The 21934-nt window shown below is 42.7% G+C and overlaps 1 protein-coding gene across 4 annotated transcripts in view; it reads left to right on the forward strand.

Moving 5' to 3' along the window:
- Nucleotides 1–1103: 1103 nt before the first annotated feature.
- Nucleotides 1104–21934, forward strand: part of celsr1a (cadherin EGF LAG seven-pass G-type receptor 1a) — a 108744-nt gene continuing 87913 nt past the window's right edge. For all 4 annotated transcript variants that reach the window (XM_042511006.2, XM_088072600.1, XM_088072601.1 and 1 more), the window contains exon 1: nucleotides 1104–4855. In XM_042511006.2, the coding sequence (XP_042366940.2) occupies nucleotides 1300–4855 (3556 nt within the window). In that variant the 5' untranslated portion in view covers nucleotides 1104–1299. The remainder of the gene's footprint in view (nucleotides 4856–21934) is intronic.

The following is a 21934-nucleotide window of genomic DNA, read 5'->3' on the forward strand; positions in this document are numbered from 1 at the left end:
TGAAAAAAGAAAGCTTAAAAAATCTTTTTTTAAAAATTGGGCATTTGGAACTCAAAATTATCTATCCTCATGCAAAACAGAGTGGAAAAAAGTTCCAAAACAGAGCAGAAAATATTAGATGCACAATAAATTATTATTGTTGTTGTTATTATTATTTTTATTGCTGTTATTATTATTTTTAATAGTAGTAGTATATTTAGATTTATGATTAGATTTTTTTCCCTCTGGGTTATCTTTTATCATTATTATAGTTAATGCTATAATCATTATTAATTTTTATTATTATTATTACTGTATTTTTTAAAAAAAATTGTCTAGAGGAAGTCATGCTTTTATTTGCTTAGAGATACCATGACAAAAATATTGACTGATTGATGTCTTTATTTCAACTGTGTAAAATACAACAAAAACATGAGTTCAAAACATGAATAACAAAAGCTAAAAAGAAATAAAGACACAATAAGTTCTGTTCACAAATTGGCTTTATTAACGTGCAAAAACGAGTAGGAAGAAATATAAACTCATTTAATCCTATCCCTTTATTATAATAATTAAGTTATTATCAATAACTCCCTTATAGAAATCCCACTTAACTATTACTAGCCATGAAAAACACAATCATTCACAAAAGTCGTAGTTAACTAATTATTTCGTTTATTAAGCTGTAACATTTGCTGAAATCATTTTTTTAAACTGATGATGTAACTTGTGGAGCTCTGTCCACCTCTTTTTGTATCATATTAACATCAGAGTCGCAGCTTTTTGGAGCTGTGTGACATGTCAGCATCATTTTCTAGATTTTGTGGATTTGAAGTCTTAGTTCTGCTTCTTCGTGTCTTTCTTATGCACCATCGGTGCTTCAAACTCCTCCAACATACAAAAGTTGAAGAGGGAGCGACTCTCAAACACGCATTAGGAATTTTACCCAACTCTCACCCTATTGTCATAACAATGCACTTGCGCGCATTGCTCACCCGGTCGGGGCCACTTCCTAAATCTCCATGAGAAAAAAAAGCCCCCCCGTGAAAGCGTCCCAGAGGGGGAACACAGCAGGTTTATGGTAATAAGGAGGAGAGGAGGAGGCGGAGGAGGCGGAGGAGGAGAGCCACGGAGCCATTTTGTACTCATTTTAAACTCAGTGTGGGTTAACGCAGCTGCTGCGCGCCGTGGATACGCTGAGACTATGGATACCGAGCGTCTTTTTCCACGTTAAAAACTTCACAATGAGGGATAAAAGTAAAGCGCGGTGTTGGGAGAGGGAGAGTTAATGCTTTTGCGGAGGAGTTTCGGTGAAGTTGAATGGGATTTGGCAGGTTCACAAGCATGGAGCTACCGATGTGTGTATGGATTTGGGTTTGTGTCCTGTTCAGCGTTGCGGGATGTTTGGAGATACACCTTTCGGAGACTTTACAGCCCGGGACCCTTTTGGCAAACCTGTCGCATGGACCTGGATGGATTACTAAACTTGACAGGACTTTATCGCCTAAATTCATCCACAGCTTTTTCCAAGTGGAGAGACACGACGGGGTTATCCGTCTGTCCCACAAAGTTCAGTGCGCGCACACACCGAGGAACCCAGCGCCTGTTTATTTCAGAACAGGTTCCTTGACATCTGGGGACGTTATTCTGACACAGTTTAATGTGTTTGTCCACGGCCAGGACTGTTTTATTAAATACAAGAGAAAGAAAGCGCCAGGTGAGCCAGACATTCACATTAAACATCTCACAAAACTGGAGGCAACTTCCTGCTTACCCGCAGGTAAACTGCTTTTGAATGTAACAGAACTTTTGCCTGCCTTTACGCGTAACACCGCCTTTTTGGACACTATGTGTGTTGGCAAAGACTTGCGCGCAATGTTAAGGCATGGGGGTTTGTTCCTGGTTGGTGACTTATGTCTTGAGCTCAGAGGACAGCCCGAGGCGAGTTTGCACTGCGCGCTGCACAGCTCTCCAGGCGGCAGTCTCTCTGTGCAGCTGAGTTTGATGTTTGTTAAAGTGCCCAAACAACACGGATCTCTCTCAGAAACCATCCAGAGAAAGTCTGGCAAGTTGATCCGCAGGGGGAAGCGACAGGTAAACGCGGCTCCCCAGTTTCAGCTCCCCAACTATCAGGTTTCTGTGCCAGAGAATGAGCCTGCAGGCACTAGGGTTATCACCCTGAAAGCCACTGACCCAGATGATGGAGAGGCAGGGAGGCTGGAGTACTCCATGGAAGCTTTGTTTGACAGCAGGTCCAATGACTTTTTTGACATCGACTCTCAAACAGGGAGCATTACCACCGTCCAGGCACTAGACAGAGAAGTCAAAGACACCCACGTTTTCAAAGTCACCGTAACTGACAACGGCTCCCCAAAAAGATCTGCCACTTCTTACCTCACTGTCACTGTGAGCGACACTAATGACCACAGCCCGGTGTTTGAGCAAACTGAATACCGCGTTAGTATCCGGGAGAATGTAGAAGTGGGGTTTGAGGTGATGACAATCCGAGCCACTGATGGGGACGCTCCCTCCAACGCCAACATGATTTATAAAATTGTGAATGGCGAGGGAGTCAACTCTGTGTTTGAAATCGACCCCCGGAACGGCCTGGTGAGGATCAGAGAGCGCCCTGACAGGGAGACCCGGGCACAGTACCAGCTGATTGTTGAGGCCAATGATCAGGGCAAAGACCCAGGCCCCCGCAGCGCCACCGCCACAGTCAACATCTCTGTGGAGGATGAGAATGACAACAGCCCACAGTTTAGTAAAAAGAGATATGTTGTGCAGGTCCCAGAGAATGTGGCGGTCAACACAAAAGTCATCCAAGTGGAAGCTACAGACAAAGATGAGGGGAACAACGCCAAAGTTCATTACAGCATCATCAGCGGCAATGTGAAAGGACAGTTCTACATTCACTCCCCCACTGGTGTCATTGATGTCATCAATCCTCTGGACTATGAGATGATTCGGGAGTATAATTTACGGATTAAGGCTCAGGACGGTGGCAGGCCGCCTCTGATAAACGGCACAGGGATGGTGGTCGTGCAGGTGGTGGACGTGAATGACAACGCCCCCATGTTTGTCAGCACACCTTTCCAGGCGACTGTGTTGGAAAATGTCGCCATCGGTTACTCTGTGATTCACATCCAAGCAATTGATGGTGACTCAGGAGAAAATGCCCGTCTGGAATATCGGTTAACTGACACCACGCCCGGTTTCCCGTTTACCATCAACAACAGCACGGGGTGGATTACAGTGAGTGAAGGGCTTGACAGAGAGACCACTGACTTCTATACCTTCGGCGTGGAGGCGAGAGATCACGGTATACCTGTGATGTCCTCCTCCGCCAGCGTCAGCATCACTGTGCTTGACGTGAATGACAATGTACCCACATTCACAGAGAAGGTCTATTCACTGAAGATCAATGAAGATGCTGTTGTGGGGACCAGCGTGCTGACAGTGACTGCTGTGGATAGGGACGTCAACAGCGTGGTGACCTATCAGATCTCCAGTGGCAACACCCGGAACCGCTTTGCCATCACCAGCCAGAGTGGCGGCGGCCTCATCACCTTAGCCCTCCCTTTGGACTACAAGCAGGAACGCCAGTACGTCCTGACAGTCACCGCCAGTGATGGAACCCGCTATGACACTGCTCAGGTGTTCATCAATGTCACGGACGCCAACACGCACCGGCCCGTCTTCCAAAGTGCCAACTACCAAGTGATGCTTAGTGAGGAAAAACCTGTGGGCTCTACTGTTGTGGTTATCAGCGCGACGGACGAGGACACAGGCGAGAATGCTCGCATCACATATGTCATGGAAGACAATGTTCCTCAGTTTAAAATTGACCCGGATACAGGAGCCATCACGACACAAATGGAGATTGATTATGAAGACCAAGCGTCCTACACGTTAGCCATCATCGCCAGAGACAACGGCATCCCTCAGAAATCTGACACCACCTATGTTGAGATTATTATCCTCGATGCCAACGATAACACTCCTCACTTCCTTCGGGACAGGTACCAGGGGACTGTACCTGAAGATGCACCCGTCTACCACAGCGTTCTCCAGATCTCTGCTACAGATAGAGACTCTGGCTCAAATGGCAGGGTGACCTATACGTTTCAGGGTGGTGATGACGGAGACGGGGATTTCTTCATAGAGCCTTACTCCGGTATCATCAGAACTGCTCGCAAACTGGACAGAGAGAACGTCCCTGTTTATAACCTGAAGGCCTACGCTGTGGATAGAGGAGTTCCACCTCTTAAAGCTGTTGTTCCCATTCATGTGGTTGTCAAAGACATCAATGACAATGCTCCAGTGTTTGAGAAGGACGAGCTGTTCATTTATGTGGAGGAGAACAGCCCAGTGGGGTCTGTCGTAGCTCGGATCACTGCCACTGACCCAGATGAGGGCACCAATGCTCAGATCATGTACCAGATTGTAGAAGGGAATATTCCAGAAATTTTCCAGCTGGACATTTTTAACGGCGACCTCACTGCACTCACAGACCTGGATTACGAGATTAAAACAGAGTATGTGATTGTGGTCCAGGCCACTTCAGCACCACTCGTGAGTCGGGCCACCGTGCACATCCGCCTCATTGACATGAACGACAATAAGCCGGTGCTGCATGACTTTGAGATTATTTTCAACAACTACATCACCAATAAGTCCAACAGCTTTCCTTCAGGAATAATAGGGAAGGTACCAGCTCATGACCCGGATGTGTCGGATAAGCTGCGGTACAAGTTTGAATCTGGGAATGAGCTCAATCTGCTGCTCCTGAACGAGGACACTGGGGATCTGAGGCTGAGCAGGGACCTGGACAATGACAGGGCCCTGGAAGCACCCATGACTATATCTGTCACAGGTAAGAAAAAGATCTTAAAACTTCTTCCTCTTGTTTTTCTGTGTGGAAATCTTGCCAGTCACATGTGTCACAAGGTAATTAAATGAGTTAAAGATGAGAATTTGAGTCACCACATGTCATCGCTGCAGAGTCAATATAAAATCCTCTGTTGAATCAAGGCAGAGGCCAGGTTTCGGCTGCAGTGTTGACTGTGTGCTCAGAGAGTGTTTGCTGCAGGCTCTCTGCAGGATCCGGTTGTGCTGCTTTTGTGCCATTCGGGTGATAAATGTATTGTGTGCAAGTGGTTGGTTTAGGTAATAAAAGGGGGCTATTAACAGGGCACCCTGATAACCGCGCTGCTTTGTTGTTGCAGATATGTGGGTTTCTGTCACACGTTGGAACTCACACGTGCATATATTGCAAGCATAACGCACACAGAGCATATATAAACCACCCTCTTTGAAGTGGCTGAAGGAGGGTTTTGGCCTTGTGCACAGTAGGTGAACTCCAGGGAGCTTTATTAACATCTTGTGGCAAGATGTCCCCCAGTACTTCAGCAGAATACCTTATGCTTACCTTGATTTTCAGTGAAAGAGTTTTAGAGTTTTGCACATTTTCATGAGTTTCGATCTTGAGGCGTGTGTATTCATATTACAAGGTCATGCGGAAAGAATTTACCTTAAGTTGCTTTTTTTCAGACTTTGTTCCTTCAAGGTAAAGATTAGACAAAAGCAAACAGTGGACATTCACACCTACACTGGCAGAGTGACTGCTACAGCGCACGCACACACACACACACACACACACACACACACACACACACACACACACAACTTGCAACCACGGTGACATTAATCAGGCAGTTGAACAGGCATGATAAATCTAATACCCTGACAGAATAACTACCCTGTCACCTATTGACAGCTGGTTGCTCAACCCTCTCTCTGTTTCTTTTTCGTATTCTTTTCTCACCCTCCATCTCTCACTGTTGGTTGATCTCCTAAAGCACATTAAGCCCCGAATTGGGCGAACAGCCCAACACAGCTAGATCTCCTCATCTTGCCCTCTCTCTGTGTCATTCTGTCATCTCCCCAAGCTGAGGAATGCCAGCATATCACACATTACTGAGGGAATACAAATGAGCTGCTATGGACCAGGCTGCACCAAGCCCACATTCACAGTCCATCAGTCTAATCTTGTTTGTGGTTATTTAGCTGCATGCTTGGAATCATTTTGACAACTAGAAATAGTTCTCAGAATTATTTGCACGCAAGAAAGTTTTTTATTGTTGTCAACTTGAGTATCCTTCTTTGATCATTTCTTTGGGGCAATAAAAGAGACATTAATTGGATAGTAATAGTTCATTAGCTGGAGTTAATGGAACTCCACACCAGGAACAAAAACGATGCATCCACACTGATGACTGATAACATTCTGTAAACAGTGGTGCCGAGCATGCGCTTCATGCTCCAGCTGAGTCTGCAGCTTAGGAAAACAGATATTGATCACCTGTTACTGCTGCATGTTGTGCAGAGAAACAAAAAGAAAAAGAAAGGGGTGGGACTACAAGACAACACTGAGTATGCTCTGCACTTTAAGAGGTGCAATTTTTGAATTTCTATGAGTCTTTCCATAAGGTTACCTGCCATGTTAAACATGATTCCTTGTAAATTTGGAAGGATACTGATTGGCTATAGTTAATCAAATCACTCTGAAAGTGATCCCAACGATATTGTTCACTCTCACTGCTGTTAAGGTTGTGACATGGCTGCCATCCACTTGAATTAAAATCGTTTTTGAAACGATAAATTTATATTTACTGCTATCGCTCTTGGCCGGCTCGGTCCCTTAAACCAGCATTTTTATTTATAAACCATGGCTCATCAGGCAGTGTCAGGCTTCCCCCAGATGTCTCCCCTTTTTTCTCCAACAGTGTTTTTCCTAAAGGACTTGTGCCTTGTCTTTGTCTTGAACAAAAGACAGACTGTCCTTTTCTAAGTGCTTTATGGCCGTAATAGACGACCTACGGAGCATCCGAAGAGGCAGTGACTGACCTCAATAGTTACAGGCCTTACAGCCCTCATTCACTGCCACTGCATTCATGTTTGTCAATAACTGAGCTGACAGCTCTTGCCGTATCCTTGACAACGGCGACCTCATGATAGTCCCAAAGGGGGCTGGACCTCTTGATGACTTGTACCCATGTGCATGCACACACAAACATAAGTAAGCATGTTTGCATGCACAATTAAACAGATGCACACACCTCTACCCCTCCTTTTTGTGGGAGGCTCGCGCTGATGTCAAGTGTTAGGTAACCATTACTGCTGATGTCTTGACCTTTCAACCCCGGGCTTTGGGGAGAGGAAGGCCAGAGGGGACTGGTGAGCTAACAGCACTCTGATTGTGTCTCTGTCCTTCTTGAATTAAGTCTTTATGTGCCTCTACTGGTCTCCCATAAAGAATTTCATTGTATTTCATGGTTGTAGAGTGAGAGGAGTAATAGAGGGGTGGCTTTTTTGTAGGCCATAGTCTTTTTGTCCTGGTTCCCACAACAAAAAGGCTATAGGATTTTTCCTTTGGGTGTTTGATAATTTCAGAAAATAAGCTCTTTGCACCAAAAACACATTTAAAAAAATCCATTGAATTCAACTGGAAGTGCTAAAATGCTGACGCATTTCCAAGTTTTAGGACTCATTTCTGCACCACTATTGGTTTTACCTTTTCTTGCACACTGTCTGATGTAGACATCTTCATAGAGCCACTTAGCTCTGAGGATTTGGGGCCCAAATTACAGTCAGTGTGTGGGAAGGTTCTGGTTTTACTTCTACAGATCTGGAGTCTTTGCCTCGTTATGTTTTATTCCAGAGTGGATCCGAGTTATCAGCTCATTGTGTTTGCTCTCATCAACATTGACATCCTCTGGCCATGAGTGACGACATTGATTGGAGTGCATTAGCGCTGTCTTGCCTGCTACCCCTGATTATTATTCTTGATCGATTGAACAAAAGAGTGATTTGTCTTAGCTGTCGAGGACATTTCCTTATATCCTCTGAATCAAGGCTCTTCTTTAAACCTGTCAAAGAAGTGCACAGGTGCTTTTATTGTGGTGAACAGAAGGCCTGGGAATGTTTCTGCTGAAACACAAGAATGCCCTGATAACTCTTCAGAGATACACTCTCTTAACACACTCTGCTAGCCACAACACTATCTGTCCTCGTTCCCCCTCGTCCCTGTACTTGTGTGTGTGTGTGTGTGTGTGTTAGTGTGTGAGACAGCAGCTCTACGGCTCGGTAGCTAAAGGCTATGTGTTCTCATTGTAAGAGCTCTTATCTTAGCTTGTCAAATTTCACTAAAAACCTTTCACTGTGTTTTCTAAAGGATGAGTATCCCTCAATTTCTGACTGTCACAAAGGAGGCATTCCACTGTACTTTTATCCTTGCTCTCTTTACTGTATTTTCTTCAGCAGGTGCAAACTTTCACTACGTCTCTGGGCTTTATCCAGTCAATGACAGGTCTGTGATTTCTTACAAATCAAAGAGAGCCTGCAGTGGTACACCGGAAACACTTGAATCACAATTTCACCAATTTGTTACAGTAGTTACCACACAATAAGACTCTCAAACCATCTGGTTGATTGCCAGAGCTGACAGCGGGACCAAACATCTAGGAGCCAAGATTCACCAACGTTTGGCTGGCATGTGTTAATATGTCTCAGCTGTCAGGGATCCAGATAATTTTGCTTATTCGTCCAATGTCGCCACCACATTTGCTCCAACCAAACAGCTGCTTCCTGATATGCAAAAGACATCACCTAATGCGCACTGAAATTCCAGGAAACATCTTGGATAGGTGGAGTTTACAGCAGAAAAAAGTTAAAGCTTGCACGAACTGGCTATAGGTGGAGTCCTGTTATATAATTTGTTGATGCCGCGTTGCAGATTGTTACTTAAACGATTAGGAATGATTGATGCTAAATCGTCTTTTTCCATCCCGGCTCTGATTTTTCTCCTTACCCTCGGTGAAAAGGACGACATGCTGCTACATGCACACACACATACACACACCAGACTCCCCCCTCTCCTCCTTGTCCTCCCACTCTTTTCCCCATGGGGCTTTAGCCGAGCTTCCCTGCCTTTGGTTTGGCTCTTAATCCCGTTCGAGGAGTTGCATAGCTCAGCTTTTTAACATTTCTGTTCTCGTTCGCCCACCCCCCTCTAAAACACACTTTTTCTGCCTCTCTAATTCCCCCCTCTCTCAATATACATAATTACATTTCCACTGTGACACTTTGTGCTTATTTTAAAATCCAGGCCGAGATAACATACAATCTGCTGATGTTCTTCCACACAAACAAGCCACTTAAAAACATTCCAGTGAAAACCATCATTTTACCACCAGCAAATGAAATCTGACATATGTACATCGTAGTCAAAATGTGTTATTTCACCATTTACTATTTTATTAATTTACTTTTATAAGTCTAGTTCATGACCTTTTCTACTTCACCTTGCATTTTTGAGTATTACGTCCTGCTTTGTAGCATTAAGCTTAATCTTTTGGGGAAAGAGAAGTGTAACTGTCTCTTCATTATTAGGCACAGTAACTAGGGTCGACCGATATTGGTTTTTAAGGGCTGATTCAGATAGCGATTATTAGTACTTAATGAGGCCGATAACTGATGCCTGGAAGTGATATGCAATTAAAATATAAATGAAAATATTTATGTCAGAATTTGTTATATAACAAACTCCAACACAAAACTTTGTTTACATGCCTTTAGCAATTGTTTAATCAAAACTGAGACTTTCAACATCATATACAGCAAGTTCCCTGCAACATTTTTTTAATAACTTCAGTGAAAATTTAAATTAACAAATGAATGAACAAAAAAAGTTCCCTGAAGTTTTACAAAGTAAAAGTTCCTTCCACGCTAACACTTTCTATGCATGTATTGCAGACTGCCTTCCCTGGTGTTGGTTGAGTGTAATGTGCACACTTTTTCATTAATTAATTTTGTCGGCGATCATAAAAATGAAATGCCAAAATGCCAAATACTGGCCCTGGTAATCAGCCGATGTCAAGCCGTAACAGTAACACTTGTGCAATACACTGTAGAGTATTGGGTGTGATGACTTGCTTTCTGTATGCATTTGGTGGCTTTCCCTTCATTCTCTCTCTCACCAAATCATCATATGACCCAGCAAGAAATCTTCCTCTGTCTCCATCCTTTGTCGGCATTTTTGTGGTTTCAAGTCATTATCCAGCCGTGAAATATTGCATCACGCGGAGGACAAAAGAACGCATATTGGGAAAGACAAATGACTCCCTGTGTGTGAGTCAAAGCACAAACATCTTCCTGTCAGACTATTATTCTTTTTCCAGGTAACTGTCATGTGTTTGATGTTCTGACAAGAGAAATGTGAGTCCTCGCTGGAGCTCAGGTGTGGCCTAGTGATGTACAGACAGGGATGACCTCTCACCTGTGAGATCAAAGCAGGACATGGGGTTTTACACACACACACACACACACTCAGCAGTGAGAAATGACCATGTACACCTCTACACATGACTTATTACCTGTGTAGAAGAGAGATGTTGTCTGTGTGGCCCTGATAGGATGTCAGTATTCCTCTGTTGATATTGACTTTATTGGAAAAGTGGAAAAACTACAATCACAAGCATGGGTGTGAGCTGCAGTCTGCACGGATGGAGTCTGCGTGTTTCAGTGCTGTCTGCAGCAGCTCATGTGTTTTCCTATGTGTGTGAGATATGCTGGCATTCCCAGGCTTGGCACTCTCAGTAACTGATATTCGGAGATCCCATTCATTCCTAAGATATCGCACACTCCTGGCTTTGAACTTTGCCCCTCAACACATTCCCTTCTGGGTCCTCCCTCCTCCTGCTATCTCACTGTTCTTTCCACTTCTGTCTTATTGTATTTCCTCACATCTTTCTGTACTTTTCTGAAGTATGAACCCATTGCTTGACCATGTGCCTGGAGAGTGTTTCCCTCCAGCCACATGGTTGTCGAAGCTAAATCTGACCTGAGTGGTTAAAGAAACTTATTAGATTACTGTCCTTCTCGTTTTTCTCTGTCTGTCTGCATGCCTGTCTGCATCTGTTGTTAAGCAACCCAGTCACCAGAAAAAATGATGGCACTTGACATTTCTGCAAATCACAATGTTATATTTGCCTATTACGAAGCAGATAGATTCAAACTTTCTCTTTTAGCAGCTGTGTGGTTAGGTTTAGGCGCACAAACCATTTGGTTATGGTTAGGAAAAGATCATGTTTTAGAAATAAAATACCCAGTGTGTGGGGCATAATCCAACTGGAAAAGCAGCAGTTTCTCAGTAAAACCATCAGCTTTTCACACCACAATTGCCAATAGAAAAACACTGATGGGTCATTTTAAAAAGCACCCATGTTTAGGGGCAAAAAAGCAGCTGAAAAACAACAGCCCGCCAAAAAAACACCAACATCTGGGGCCTAAAAAACCTGCTTGAAAAACAGCCATTTAGGGAGCTTAAAAGCCTCTGAAAAAGCAGCAACAGGTTGCCAAAAAACACCCACGTTTGGAGGTTAAAAGCTACAGGAAAAACAAGTTGCTAAAAAACACCCACATTTGCTAAAAAGCTGCAGGGAACAGAGCCAACGGTCTGCAGCTTGGCAGACGTCTCACCTAGGTGTGACATGTCATCCATCCAGCCCATATACATAAAATCAAAACATTGTCACTTTAGAAATGTTGATATTATACGTATGAAATTTACTAAGTTTGCAGAAACATACTATGCCAGGATTTTCTCCTGGCAACTGGGCTGTTTTCAGTCAAGCAAGCCTCAATTACATGATGCCCCCTTGTCCTGAGAAGAAGACGGAGCAGTGAACATGCACAGGTGTAATAACTGTGTTCATGTCTCTCTGTTTGTGTGTTCAATGAGCGAGAAAGGAATCACATTCATGCTTAATCCTGTACATCCACTGTGGGCTTTTATGTTGGGGCCTGTGTGTGTGTGTGTGTGTGTGTGTGTGTGTGTGTGTGTGTGTGTGTGTGTGTGTGTGTGTGTGTGTGTGTGTGTGTGTGTGTGTGCGCGCGCCTCCAGGCTGTAGACTGGAGTTTGAAGTGTAAATACCAAGGGGATCAGGACTGGTCACTGTTTGACTCCACTGATGTCTGAGCGCTCAATTACAGGCTAGAGATAGGAGGGACGTTTAAGGATCCGTTTAAGTCCATCTGCTGATGCCGTCACTACCTGTGAGAAGAAATATGGCCCACAGTGATTGTGGGTGCATCTGCTCTCTTTACCTTTTTGGGAAAAAAAATAACTTAGTTTGACTTTAAAGTCGCGAGAAGAAGGTTGATTTTTGATTCTCTATCCCCAGGACAGATGATAGTTCATACACTCGTTTTTACATTTTGTTTGGCATTGTCTGAATCTCTCGGATCTGTGCACCTTATGCTGCTTGAGCCATCTTTCCTCCCACAGTCTTAATCCATGTGCTGCTGTCTCAGTGTTTAGTTTGCAGCAGGAAATCTCGCTAAGCATCATGCTTGTTTCTGTTTCTGGCTGGAGAGTGAGGTAGAAAGTGAGGTGTCTTCCCAGCATGCAAGTGTGTGCTGTGGGGGTTGTTTGTTTGCAAACACCCATGTTTTGTGTCCGGCTTGATTATGGTAAAAACAGGGGAATTCAGCAAGGGGTTTTACCTTCATTTTTTCTTCATGATGTGTGAATTTTTTGCATTTCTTTATTGAGTTTGAGTGTATAATTGTGTTATACATGTGGTTTGCCACAGATAACACACATATATCTATATCCTCCCCTGTAACACACACACACACACACACACACACACACACACACACACACACAGGGTCATCTCTCGTTTACATGCTGCAGGACAGTGATTTCACCACTCAAAAACTCTAACAGGTTTTGGATGGTGGAGGGGTCGTGTTTGATTGTAACCCGACACACCTCTCTCTGTCCCTTTCTTTTTCATTCTCTCTCACTCAGACGACACAGTACTCCCCTTTGTCTCTCTCGCAGAGAAGGCATCGCGGCTCGCCGGCGGCTCACGAGTGTGACATTACATGCGTCATGATGTGCTATGACCAGCTGCAGGAATGTTAAGTGATGGTTGATAGAGGTGGTGGGGGGCTGAGGGTGTATATATACAGACAGAGTGAATGACATGTGTGATGGTTAGGAAGAAGGTAAAGGAAGAGGAGAAAGAGGAGATGACAGGGGGACAGTTGGAGCGTAGATCCGATGGTTGTCTGCTGGATGGTGTCATATCTCATGTTGGATATGTTTTAGGGTATCTGTAGGAACCTGCATGATAACAGTAAAGCCTAAAGATGCAAAGTAACAACAAAAGACATCATCTTTTTGCACCTGTTTGTCTTATTTATGTTTCTAAGCTTCAACATGTTTTCACCACAGCTCTGCCAAGTTTCTGCGGTGCCAAGTTATGGCAACAGTCTCATGTGAATGACATGACATTTACACGATGTCACAGCAACAGGGACAGATTTAGATACGAGCATGCAAATACCAGTCATGTGTAGGCTGCACGCCATGAGGTCAGATTGTTTACTGATATACTGTATCTACTAAAGTGGTGGACATGGGAACTTGAGTCATGTGACTCCATTCTACTGTGCATCTCTGACACACGTATAGAAAACATCACACATGAAAGTCAAGATTTCAACTCTTAGTTAAATTTTAAACACATGGAGCCTTAGCTTTAGAAACAGTCTGGTTACTTTAAAACACAGCTTGGCCTTTAGCGGCATTATTGACCTTTAAACTTTGAGAAATTAAACTTTAGCCTGAGGTGTCCAAGCTGTTCTTCAGTCTAGACTGAAGGCCGAAACTAAATTGTCATTATCAGGGCTCTACAATGATGAACAATCTGCCTCAGGAGCCAAGGCCATTTAACTCATTACAGTCACTTATAACTCCTTAAAAACTACTGATTAGAAACAACAAAGACTTGAGAGCAGCTTTTGGTTTTTGGCAGAAAGAAATCAGTAGCTGTTCTGCACAGTAGATTGTATTTTTGGTGCTGAGAGATTAAAAGTGCCATTATTGTGAAAGCAAATCTTTTATCTTAAATTTAGGACCAATAATATGAAAAGTTAATGGAGTTCCACTTCTTGTTTTTATACTTTGGTGCTTGTACAAACTAAACAAACAAGATACGATGTGTTAATTAGTGAGCTTTAGAAGTGTTGGTTGGACTTTGTTACCTTTTGATGAAGCCAGGCCAGCTGTTTCCTCCTGTTTCCAGTCTTTATGCCAAACTAAGCTAACCGTAGTTCTTAGTGCACTCGCATTATTGCTGTTTGACACCAAAACTAACCAGATTAAATGGATATCATATAACAAAAATGGGAACCTTAGTTCAAATTTTCAGGTGTGAAAAGGCCCTAGATTCTTTTGGCAAAATCTTTTTTTTCAGCATTTAGTGTTTAATTCCTTGTCTTTTGTCTTTGCTGACTAAATTATTATTAGCTGTTTAATCTTTTTTTTAGTAAAAGTAAGGAAACTGCTAGGGCTGCCCCCTGAAAATCAAAGATTCAAATAATTAGCTGGAGACTCTTTTTTTTGCATGTCAAGTCAATGTAAATTCTGTGGATGTTTTGGTCCTTAGATTTAGCTGCAGAGTGAGTGCTCCTTGCTTTGAATCTGCTCTCTGGTATAAGCAGTTGTTGCAGATTTCTGGTCCATTGTTAGTGTAATTTGCACACTTTATCTAGGAGAGCAAACTCTTGGACATCCCACCGAACTGCATTCGATATCTTACACTCTACATGACCAAAAAAAAAAAAAAAAAACTCCAAAACCAACAAATAAGGGAATATTTCTATTAAACAACCAAATCCGATTTGACTGATGTAACGCTGAGTCGGGCACAAGCCTAGAAGTTGCAAAAAAAAGAGGAGGACAGAGGAGAAAGGCAATGAAATATCTCAACTTCCTGTCTAATACAACTTTCATTTTAAAAGTTCAAATACTTTCTCTGTCCTAATCCTTCCCCATGTCATTATGTCTGCCATGCACTGTAACTTCATATCTTAGCCCTTACTAAGGAACAGCCCTTTGCTCCCTGTGTAATAGTCTCATATGTAATGCAGTGGGCTCTGCTCCTCGCAGCTATTAAGACTTGGCGTTGGCACTGACAATGCAGGCATTAGGATGAAATATCAAACGGCTTAAATGGATTGGGTTCACTGGCACAAACAGACCAATATCTGTTCAGCGTTAAAGACCTGAAGCTTAATCCAGAGCTAAACAAAAAAGATGCCCTTCTGCAGAAATCCTACGAAGATAAAGCCTCCTAAATCTGACCAACATAGCTGTTGAGGCAAGAAATTACACTTGATGATCGTGAAAGTAGGTTTAAAAATTTGTTGAATTAGAGGACATTTGTATCAACTACTTTCCTGAAAACTGACACTATTTCACTATTGCCCATCCTTAAAAACTCCTCGATCGGATCATTAAAACTGACCCTCTTCGAGTGTTGATTTTGGACTCTGCAGAAAGACTTCATGTCAGATAGTGTTCACAGAGGTGTCAGTTTTAGTCATTTCCCCCTCAGCGACAGCCAGAGAAGGAGCTGGTGACAGGTGTAATCTTGGCAGTTAATAGCTTGTGTGTGGGAACTTGTTGATGCACGCTCTGCTCTCGAATTGTTGTCCCTTTCTGTCAGACAGCACTCGACTTTTCCGAAATGTTATCTTTTCGATTAAGTCGCTTTCGTGTGTAGATTACAGGTGCTGTTGATGCTTCTAGTTTCTCCTCAAATGTGTCACTGAAGTGGCTGCAGTATGATAGACAGCCATGCTAGCAGGCTAATTTGTAACCCTTTAATTATACGCGGGGGGGGGGGGGGTATTACCACCTGAGCACTGGGCAGAACCAACCTCTCCTCCCCAGGTGTGTATTCTTCAGATTTTAAGGTTGAGGGTAATTTTAGTTTACAGTTTATTTTTAGCAAAGCGTGTGACTCTACTGTCCACCCTTTGGTGCAGACTGAAATATCCTAACAATTATTGGATGGATTGCCATGAATTTTAGTACACAGATTCATGTTCTCATCAGGATAAATTGAAATGGTGTTCCTCTGGCTTTTTATCAAAATACTTTTGTTTTTGACCAAATATCTGCAAAACTAATGACACTTTTAGCAGCCTTTGCATTGTCCATGTGAACCTGTTTGCATGCTGATGTTGCTCTGTGCCTCACAGAGCCACTGACAGCTGCACACTCGATGTTCAGACTGCAAGCAAATCAGATATTTGTCTCAGATCAGATCGTTCAGACAGACTGTCTGCACTGTTGTTTGCAAGGGATCAGATCCAGATTGTGTGTCCAGACATCACTCACCTACATGGGTTTTTTGTTGTGATGATGTCGGCATCAGTAACTTACGCTACGCTGGTGATTGGCTTTCCGATGAGAAAGCTTGAGGAATGGATCGTTTTAAAAAATATATTTTGGCATATGTCCAGAGACTGCAGTTTCCCATGTTTTCTACCATGGCACTGATTCAGCTCATCATCATGCAATTCTGGATTTGATGTTGTTGTAGAGAACTGCATTTTGAGTGACCCAAAAGACAATTTGCAATTCAATTAGAGGGTCTAGATTGTTCGGGCTTAGTTGCATTTATAGAAATCTGATTGGATTTGCATTTAAAACCACCTACAAATGTGGTTTGGATGTGATTCGCAAAAAAAATCGCATTTTCTTTAAATCACTTTTTTTTTTTATTCTGCTGTACAGTGTTTCTAAAATCAGTCTTAATATGCCAAAAAACTGATTTGGGAAGGGAGTCTTAACAAGGCTGTAGTCTTTATAGGATAAAAACAGCTTTTTATTTGCAGATTGGATGCTACTTGTTTACTTTTAACAGCTAGGATTGCAACAATACAATTGTCACTGTTACGTGGTATCACACGTTATTCCACAATTGATTATCAGTTACAATGACCTCTAAGGGATAAGAGCAGAGGGCTTTTTGGTTGAAAGAATTTTTTATATAGAAGTATATGTATAAAGTCTTGTCAGGCAGTGGAGGAGGAAAAGAGATGCGCAGGAGAGATTCTCACTCTGGTATACCATGAAACCATAATTAGGACTGCCCTATGACTTTTGTGACTCTGTTGATCTCTGACAGGATTTTTATTCCCTTCTGGGGGGCTCATGTGTGTAAGATTTTAATGTTTTGCTCAGGGGCTCCTTGATTGCTTCTTGTTTACTGTCAGGAGGCAATCTGAACCCTGACTGTGAGGAAAAACTGATTTTAGGAATACCCTTTTCTCTTCTTCAATCCCAAAAGTGTCAGTCACAGACAACTGCTGTCATCTTGGGTGTCACCTTGCAACCTTCTGACAGCTTCTGTTTTGCTTCTTTCTCTTGTCAGCTTTAAGGGAAAATACAGTATATGTGCACACAGTATACACTTGCAAATGCATTAACACACAAACCCATAAGAGCACACTGAGCGTTACAGGGAAAGTGTACACCACACCCTGGGTCACACTTGGCACCTACAGGCGGAGCGGCTTAGGCCTCTGTAAGCATTTCAAAGGAACAGACAGAGGTGTGCGGATTGAGGCTTTGTATGTTTCTCCAACACCTCCAGGCCTCGTCTTTTAACAGAGAAGGAGAGACGGATACGGAGCTGTAGACAGAGGGAGCTCCGAGGTGTATTGGGTTTGCTCTGCTCTTTTGATAAGGTGTCAGAGTGTTTCTTTGAACTGAGACATCCCCCTGTTACATTTTGGATGAGGTGACTCATACACACAAAAACACATCCATTACCTGTATATAAGCATGCATTTTCACTTGCACATGCACAGATTCAGGTACAGCCACCCTTCTACCTGTTACACATGATCCAGATCACACAGCAGCCGTGGACTTTGCAGCAGCCGACCTCTTCCCCTGGAGTGTTAAGGCCAAGTTTCACACAAAGATCCCTTCCACCTTTTATACAACACAAAAACGGCCTCACCCTCTCCAAATGTCTTCAATTACACATGTATCAAAGTAAGGGCTGCTTTCAAGAACAGCTTTGGCAAAGTGCAACTTCAGAATGCACCTTAAAGTTCAGAGTTCATTTTTTAGGGTACTTCTTGTCACACTGACTGAACATTCTGCAGGATTTTTTTATATACAATGTTTTTTTTATGTGATATATCCAGCATTTTGCGAGTTTATGTGTGTGTCTATGCTTATGCCAGCACTGGTCCAGCATATTGAGCTGATCCCAGAAAAGGAAGATTTTACCTCATAGTTTGTCATCTATAAGCAGAATTCAAACATATATTTGACTGTTTATAGCACATTATGATGGAGGTATAGCAGCTTGATTTCCTGCCTTTAATAGGGTTTCAGAGTGTCTTAAAGATTAAAATACTTTTGGAGCACACAATAATCCTGACAGTCTATCCTTTTTGCTTTTTGCTAAATGTAGCACTTGCAGTTGATATGTGCAAAGAAATAGTAAAAGTGATGCTTTCTTATCTTTATTGCTGTTGAATATATTTAGCAGCACTCCTGACACCTCTGTTATTGAGCCAAACTGGGACCCACAATGCCTCTCTCTGTTGTCTCTGCTCATCCCATGTGATGTTACCAAACGACATACGTGCTGCTGTCTACCTTCAGCAGCGCCTTATCAAATTACATCCTGGGTTACAGTGTGGAGCTGTTTGTCCGTGTTTGTGTGGGGGACTTTGTGTGTGTGTGTTTAGTGCCTCGGATGCCCCTGGATCAAGTGAATGCCAAGAATCAGCTAGTACTCATTCCAAATGTGTCCTCGGTGTTAAGAGCTGGAAGGAGGAAACTTTATGACTGGGTGTAAGATAAAAATGGCCTCAAACAGGGCTTTTTATATTGAATGTTCAATTATACATGCAGAGTTGTGCAGAGTGGAACCCAAAGTGGACCTAATCTTGAGTTGGGTCAAAGTGCACTCGACCAGCTCCGAGTGTCTTGCAGTGATGTGAGATGGGCGTCGTCATCATTCAGTAATGATTTAGCAACATCTGTCATTGTCTGTTTTTTAAGCAATAACAGGCAGATGCCATGAAAAATCGTAGAAACAGCCTAAAAATGTGTGATGATAAATTGCACAGTGCAAGAGTAAACAGCCCAAAAGAGGGTCCTGCTTTTAAATGTCACAGACTCAAGACAAGCTTGGCATCAGTTAAAGGGGAACTCTGGTATTTTTAGACCTAAACCCTATTTTCACGTTTTTGTGTCTCACATGAGCAATATGTGGATGTGCAATATGTGGACCAGCACTGAGAAAGAGTGCTGCCACTTGCAACGACAAAACAAGTTGCAATGACATCACTCACGCCCTGTCAATTTCATTCCATGAAATGTGTGCACATGCACAGATAGGGTCCAGGTTCAAAAATACCGTATTTCACTTTTAAAAGCACATCTTCAGATGGGTAGCCCTGTTGTTTTGAGGAAGAAATCTGTGCTGCACTGGGTTGATGCACCGAGTCAAACCGAGTTGCACCAAGCCAGCACATGTGTATGGAAAAGGGCTAAAAGACCTCCACTGGACTACACCTCTCTCCCCTTCTGTTTGGCTCCCTCCTGTTCAGAATGTCAATACTGATGCACTTCAGCAAAGTGGCTTGTTGGCCAATGCTGCTTCTGCTTGTACTTGTACGTTAGTCCAGGCCATTTGCCAGGCTCTCTGAATGCTGTTAGAGGCCAATGCTGACGCTTACCGTCCGTTCACAGACTCTCTTGGCTGACAGTACACTGACATGCTGCTGTGCACTCAACCCACACTCTGCTAAGGATCCTCTAAAACAATGCCCGAATTGATTTCCAAGTTGATTTTAACTCCATCAGTTCTTTATAGACTCTTCACGTTGCTGTAATGTTTGCAGATGAACTGCTGCTGTCGCTCAATGCAATAAGACAACACAAGTAATTTCATGAAAGATATTTGAAATTATTGCAGTGACAGGTAAGATTATGTAATATTGCCATTTTCAGCCTAGAGCAATAGACTTCTATATTTCCTGATAGAGGAGTAGATTACATCAAACAGCATTGTGAGTTCAAATCAAACCAGAGCCTCCGCTCATGTCTGTTCTCTGTCAGGCAGAATAAAACGACCTTATGAGGCAGTGCAGGTTCAGGGGTCATGACCTCTGATTATGGTCACTTCACCTTAAGCCCTCAGGAGGTCACACAGACAAAGTAGAGGGCTTACACTTTAGCAGCTGAGGACTCAGTTGTCTTATTTGAGTAAACCTCCACTTACTGCAGGGTCATCTGGACTGTCACTCTGTCTTACCTCGTGTGTGTCGGTGATAATGTTTATCTCTCGTGGGAAACAGAAAGAGACAGAGGTTCTTCCAGACTTGCATATCTTTTAAAATAAAGTGGCTTTCGTTGCATGAGAGGTGGTCGTCCTGTTCAGTAGCAGTGGTGAATCGACAAATGTACTGATATTATAAAAGAAGAGTGTCTTCTGTTCTCTCGGGGTGGCATCTTTTCAGATTCAGAGGGTTTGTGTCTCAGTGAATTTCCTCTCAATAATAGATACAGGTGGTGAAACCAAAGCAGATAGAGAATTCACATTTTCACACCAGTCTGAGGCGACCACGCCCATGCTCCAGACAAACAAAAGTTCACAGAGCTGACAGTCAAGAGTCAGGCCTTCATTTGCATTTTATCTTCCATTACACAATCCTGTTCTCTCCAGTATTAGAATACAGTAGCCTTATCTAACTAACGTGAAAAGCAGGTGAGGAAAGGCTTAGTTTTACATGTCAAAAGTGTGGGTCTTCAAATGCTGATGGCCTTTCCCAGCAGCTTTGTGTTGTAAGTGTGAAGTGATTGTCTCAATGTGTCAGGAGTCACACAGGTTATAATGGGATCACAGACAACTTTTCCATGTGGACTGAAGAAGTTTAGGGGGAAACTTTTTATTACAGGGATCAGCCAAAGCCACACTAATATGTTTTTTTTTTAAAAAAAAAAAAACCGCTGCTTTAAAATGAAGACACGTCTTCTGGCCTTTTCTGGCCTTTCTTTTGGCACCGTTTCAGAAATAATCCTCGTCCATACCAACATGCCTGAAAACGCATTTCAGATGACCATTCATGTACACTGGGCATGCATGTACCAATGTAAATAGGAAGCACAATGTCTACTCTGTAGTTGCTTAGTTACTGAAAATGCTACAGAGTTGGCAAAAGGTAAGACCAGAGATTTCTTTGCTTTGACCAATGAATTAGTGTAACTATTACTGAAAGTAACACTGAATATAAGGTCAGGGCTTTGGAAATCGGATTTGGAGTCGTTTTAAAGCAAATATGGCGACACAATAGGGTCGTACCAGGAGATTTATCCTAAAAGTTATTTTGACCCGGCTTTTGTTTTGGCCCGACACGTCATGACTGATGAAACCCTATCAAAAAGAAAATGTTATTGTTTTCAAAGTCTCCATTTCCTCCATAATGTATTAGTGTGGATGTAAGATTTAGTACTTCTAAGTCCATGTGTTTGGTTGGTGATTCTGAAAATCCAATTTGAAATCAGTGTTTTAAACTGTAGTTGAAAGATGTTCCTTCAAATATTTACCCCCACCAAAGAGGTTAAGTTTTTGGTTTGCTTTGACGATATTCATTAAAAGGTGTGAAAGGGTGTAACATGTGCCAAAGAAAAATCAAGTAAACTCTGGAGTCGATCGGAACAACAGGAAGGAAATGCAATTTATTTTTCACTTTTGTTAACATAGCCAAGGCCATCTGGCCTTGGCTCTCTGAGTGAACTTTTAGTTCATGGTGTATTTAGTGGATTAACACAATCATACTGTGTTTTTCATCACTCTGAGCTTGTTTGTTGGTCTTTACATGCCTTTAGCAAAGTCTGTTAAAGTGCTGATAATTTTTACAGGATCAAGACTCGTCCATATTTGGAGTTTTTTTGGCCCCTGGTCATGTATGTGACATGGATCCTGAGGGCAACATGTTTGCATTAGGCTGGGTTCTCAGGTATTCAGTGTTTGGAGAGCTTTTAAGTCCTCTACTATAC

Source organism: Plectropomus leopardus, chromosome 22 (assembly GCF_026936395.1).
Source record: "Plectropomus leopardus strain MGB_pleo_1.0 chromosome 22, ASM2693639v1, whole genome shotgun sequence".
NCBI classification, from domain to species: domain Eukaryota; kingdom Metazoa; phylum Chordata; class Actinopteri; order Perciformes; family Serranidae; genus Plectropomus; species Plectropomus leopardus.